The sequence below is a fragment of the Lipotes vexillifer genome, unplaced genomic scaffold, assembly GCF_000442215.2.
Source record: "Lipotes vexillifer unplaced genomic scaffold, Lipotes_vexillifer_v1.1 scaffold360, whole genome shotgun sequence".
Taxonomy (NCBI): Eukaryota; Metazoa; Chordata; class Mammalia; order Artiodactyla; family Lipotidae; genus Lipotes; species Lipotes vexillifer.
The window spans coordinates 457,740-463,343 of record NW_006787175.1 but is presented as its reverse complement, the minus strand read 5'-3'; the positions used below and the strand labels follow the sequence as shown (position 1 = coordinate 463,343).

Below are 5,604 nucleotides of genomic sequence, written 5' to 3'. Positions count from 1 at the left end.
TAAATTTCTGATCTTGGTTATTTGAGCCTTCTTCATTTTTTCTTGATAAATTTCACGAGAAATTTATCAGGTTCAATAATCCTTTCAAAGGATTTTGATTAATTCCCCCTACTTCATGTTTGTTTTTCTTTAATTTCTTATCTCTATTATTTACTTCAATGTAATTTCTCTGCTATATTTATTCTTTCTTCCATTTTAAAATATAAATTTGGACCATAAAATTCCCTCTAAGAAACTTGTTAAAGCAAACAGAATCCAATAATATATAAAATTATAATAAATCATACCAGAAAGCTTTATTCTTGGAAAAAAACGGTAAGTTAAACATTTGAAAAATCTGTCAGTGCAAATAACCGCAATAACACAATAAAGAGAAAATAACGTGACCAGCTCTTAAGAAATGCAGAAAACTACATGACAAAATTCAGTATACATCCATAAGTACTCTTTATATTTAGGAAAATAATTTTTTTTTTTTTTACTAATGTATTAAAATATATCTGCAAAGTGACAGCTCAGGCGTGGAAATTAAAAAGCACCACTCATGGGCAGAAGGGTAGAGAATATACTATGAAAGGCTGGCCCAGCACAATACCGTACAAAACTGGGTGAAAGAAAGAAAGGGAAACAAAGAGCCACTGTGAGTTAACCAGAAAGAGAAAATAAAAGCCAAAGGGGACACAAAGGGGACAGTGGCTTATTAGGCCAGCATCAGGACCAATGAAGTCTGCAGCTTCTACACAGTGGGAGGGGAGCCCTGCAATCCACAATAACCTAAGAGCTGAAAGGCGCTAAATTGGCCTCAGACCAGAACCCTGCTCATGCCTCACTGGCGAAAAGCCTTTCCAACCTAAGCCCGTAAGAATTTCCAGAAAACAAAGAGCAGAAGAAATCAGGTCTTGTCAACACAACTAAATAAATAAGGCTTCCAGCAGTGACAGTCAAGAAACCCAGAAACAAAAATAATTTAAAAAATAAGACCTACAGACATAAAACGGAGTGAACAGACAAAGCCTTTACAAAATGTGTGAGATGGTTCAGAAATAAGATGAACTTTACACGGTAACAATAAAAAGACATGAGGATTATGATGCTTTCAATAGACATTATGAAAAAGCAACGAAATCAATGCGCGTGAAATAACACTGGAACAGATTGCATTAAAAACCTTAAAGGGCTGTGCTTCCTTCGCTTGGAAGAGCCGCGGGACGGCGAGGAGCCGAAAGCAGCAGAGCAGGGGCTGCGCCGGAGCGGAGGGCGGCCAGCGCTGCCGGCTGCGAACACAGGAGGAAGCCGGTCGCCATTTCCTGCCGGACCAACCGTGCGCCGACCCGGTGGAGGACTGACGTTGCCGCACAGGAAGTGTCCGCCGCGCCTGCCCAGAGAAGGAAGTAGGAACACAGGCACAGGAAGCAGGGAGCGGGGGAAAGTGAAAAGAGACGCACATCTTCTAGGGAGGAGCCCAGGAGCTGGCTCCCGGCCTCCGGGCCTCAAGCCCGAAAGGAAGAGGTACCAGGGAAGTTCCGGCACCATTTTCGGGGCGAATAAGCTGCCATGGAAGAGCCTGCAGCTCCCAAAGAACCCCACGAGGCAGCTGGGGCCTCTGGGGGTGCTGAGGCAGCGGGGGAGGGCGTCCCCCGGCCGAGCGTCCCGGTGCGCCCAGTCTCCCGGTGGTCTTCGGCTCCAGGCCCGGCCCCCTTCCGCCCGTCACGTCTGAGGCCCGCCCAGGCCTCATGGGGAGGGGCTAGGCCCAGATGGCTCCAAGGCCGGAGCAGCGGCAGCTGGACAAAGCAAGTCGTCTGCAGGTATTATCTGCATGGGCTGTGCAAGGAGGGGGAGAACTGCCGATACTCCCACGACCTCTCGGGCCGGCAGGTGGCCAGCGAAGGCCACGGTTTGTTGCCCCAGGCCTCTGCAGACAGTGGCCCCAGCACGGCTGCGCACATGGAGCCCCTGCCTCAGGAAGTGGCGGAAGCCCCCCCTGCTGCGTCCTCACGCTCCTTGCCTCTGATTGGCTCGGCTGCTGAAAGGGGTTTCTTTGAAGCTAAGACAGACAATGCAGGCCTTGAAGCTGCCGGAGGAGCAGGTGCAGAAGGCTGGGAGGGTGCCTTTGAGTTTGTTCCCGGGCAACCCTACCGGGGCCGCCTGGCCCCTTCTGTCTCCGAGGCTCCTCTGCAGAGCTCGGTGACTGAGAGGGAGCAGATTGCCTTGGGCATGGGGAAGCAGCTTTGCCGCGATGCTATCGTGGGGCAGTGCTTTCGTGGGCAGAGTTGTATCTATCTCCACGGAGATATATGTGATATGTGTGGGCTGCAGGTCTTGCACCCTGTGGACGGTGCCCAGAGGGCAGACCATGTAAAGGCCTGCATTGAAGCACACGAGAAGAATATGGAGCTCTCGTTTGCTGTGCAGCGCAGTGCGGACAAAGTGTGTGGCATCTGCATGGAGGTTGTCTATGAGAAAGCCAACCTGAATGATTGCCGCTTTGGCATTCTCTCCAGCTGCAACCACACCTACTGTCTTAAGTGTATCCGCAGGTGGAGGAGTGCCAGACAGTTTGGGAGCAGGGTCGTCAAGTCCTGCCCGCAGTGCAGGGTCATCTCCACCTTTGTCATTCCCAGTGAATTCTGGGTGGAGGAGGAGGAAGAGAAGCAGAAACTTATTCAGCAGTACTTGGAGGCAATGAGCCACAAGACCTGCAGGTATTTTGCTCGAGGCAGGGTCTGCCCATTTGGAGAGAACTGTTTTTACAGACATGCGTTCCCTGAGGGCCAGGGAGAGGAGCCTCAGAGGCAGGGTGCTGAGGCGTCCAGTACTTGCTGCGGTCAACGTTTCGAGCCTCTGCAGGTGGGAGAGGGCAGCATGCCCTTTAAAAGCAGTAAAAAAGAGCTTGTCATGCTTTGGCTGGCCAATCTGTTGTGTAAGTGTTTTCTTTCACTGGGAGCTAGTGAGCTCCCCTTCACAGAGGCCCTATGGGACTTGGCGTCATTGTGAGTTGGAAGAATATTTCAATTTGAATCTGTGGCATTATGCTGTGGCATGTTGTCTGGTGTGCTGAAGCTCTGTCATCTGCTCTTGCCTGTGTTTTGTTTATAGGCACATTTGTCACTTACAGGGGCTGCGGAAACCATTTGTATAGAGCATCCATCACTGTTTTCTTGCCCATTCCCATTTCTTGCTCCCCAGGATTATGGTGTTTCACTGTGTTAAAAAGTAACAAAACGTCCTTAAAGTTACTGTTTGGAGAAATTAATATGACTGTCAGTTTATGGTTTACTTTGTCATCTCTGTTTTCAACAGGATTGACTCAGTTCTAGTCTAGTGTTTACAGAATTTCCACACTCATTTTGAAGCCCCTCAAGAATAAATGTGACAGGGTGAAAGGAGAAGTCTTAACTGAACAAGGAGCTTTTTGCTACTTCAGTCTTAAGAAATGGACCCTCGTGGGGCTTTGTGGTGCAGCTTCAGCATCTCTGTTGTTTACACGTCTGTTCCTTCCCCTGTTCCCCTTCAAGTGCACTCTTTAACTTGTGGTTACCTTGTGGTTTTGTGTTTTACTTGACCAGAACCAGGTGCATATGTTTACATGTTTTTATCCTGTTTAGCTTGATGTGAAATTATTTATATTTGGAAGTATATATTTAAGAATTCTATATATACATACATCTGCATATTAATGTGTATGACAGTTATGTATTTGAAAATATATTTAAAAGGTGTATACCATAATATAATGTTTAGTTAATAAAATAAATACAGAGCTGGAAGCTGAAGGTCAAAGGCTGATAGGATTTGGTGTTGTGTGAGTGTGAGGCACATGAATAATCATTATGTCCCTTTCACAGCTTCAGTGATTAGCATCTAATGAAAACAGCTATTTGAGTGGCTCTATCCAAATGTGGTAGACATTTACAAAATACGACATTGGTAATTCCTGTGATGGCATTAATAGCTCATTGCTGTTATTAGTACAGAAATGTGAATTCCCGTGCAGTTCAGCCACCATCTCATTGATCTTTATAACAGCACAGTCCTGGACTCAGATACACAGTTCTTTGTGTTCAATATTTTGTGTCATCTCTAGACATTCCAAAGAAGGGGCTTTTGAACATAAAAGTGACAAGATTTTAAAAGATAAAGAACAGTAAACAGTAAACATTTTGAAATCAGTCAGAATGCAAGAATAGAAAGATAATAAGTGAAATATAGAAAGTGACAAAAGCTAAATGCAATAGTAATTTGGAAAGTTTAAAACACAAATACACCGTAATTATATTAAATGGAATTGGTTTAAAAACTAAAACTTAAAGATTAGCAGACTTGATTAAAATTAAAATGAAACTATATGCTGTTTAAAATACACACCTACAATAGAAGAATACAGAAACATTATAAGTAAAGGATAAAAAATTAATCAGAGGTGCTGTGACCTTTGAGCACAGATGGAGTTCACATTAAGGATAAATACATGGCTGGAGATAAATAAAGACGATATGTAAACATGAAATTATAATTTACCAGGAAGATAAAACTTCCAATTTTATGTTTGGTACCATAAGATTAGATATACAAATAAATAATTGATAAGAAAACTACAGAATCTTGGTAGACAATTTGAATACCTCTTCTCAGTAACTGAACAAACAAAGAAAGAATGTGAGTTGAATAGCACAATTTTAATAGTTTACCTAATTGACCTGTATAAAATGCTGTATATCAACTGCAGAAAGCTGTCCTCCTGGCTAAGATAGCTGAAAGTATCCTGGGGGCCTAAGTCACAGGAGATACAGACTTCCCTGACTGTGCAACAAAGACAGGGTGCATTTACAGCGTTTATACTCTTCAAAACACTGATTTAATTCTCAAGACCACCTTATGAGGTACTTGCTATAATTTTTAGCACCGTCATGATGAGATAAATAAGATAGAGGGGTTAAATGACTTGCACATATAGCCCTGACCCGTAGGAATGAACTGGTGGAACAGCGAATGGACCTCAGGTAGTATATTTCCAGAGCACAGGCACCATGCTGCCCCTTGCCCCACATATATAACTGAGAGCAGGTGGACCCACTGAATATAGGTACTGGAAACACATGTGCAATCTTTACATATGGAGGTTCAGCGGGGTGGGACAGACATGGGCATAAATAAGCTACAGAATGTGGGAGCCCTGGCGCTTTATCTGTGGGCTGCCAGACTCAGTATTTCTTAATCCACTGCTCAGAATGTACCTCAGCTGCCCATATTTGTACACTGCCTCTCCCTTCTTACATGATTCCTGATTCTTTGGGTAAGTATCAGCCTGTTTCACTGGGGTCCTTCCCTTCTAGATTCTTGTTATCCGTCAAGAGGCCCTGGATGCCTGGCTGTTGCTGGCATGTAGGGTGAGTAATTCCAAATGAAATCCAAACATATTTCTACCCCCAGGTTTCCCTAGTCATGCAGGGGAAAGGGGGCTTAGATAACCAAACAACCAAAGAATAGGACCAGATGGGGCACTCTCAAAGACCACACTGACACCAGAGGCTCAAAACATGAGCGCTGAGTGGTGGCGATGCTGTCAAGGAGGACATTTTAAACAAGCACAGAAAGCTTTGAAAA

General features: G+C 44.7%; 1 protein-coding gene across 1 annotated transcript; it reads left to right on the top strand.

Moving 5' to 3' along the window:
• The first annotated feature begins 1,554 nt into the window (after positions 1-1,554).
• Positions 1,555-3,058, top strand: MKRN3 (makorin ring finger protein 3). Its single transcript, XM_007472266.1, is given in 2 exon segments — positions 1,555-2,985; positions 2,987-3,058. Coding segments are annotated over 2 exon segments (1,503 nt in total).
• Positions 3,059-5,604: the final 2,546 nt, after the last annotated feature.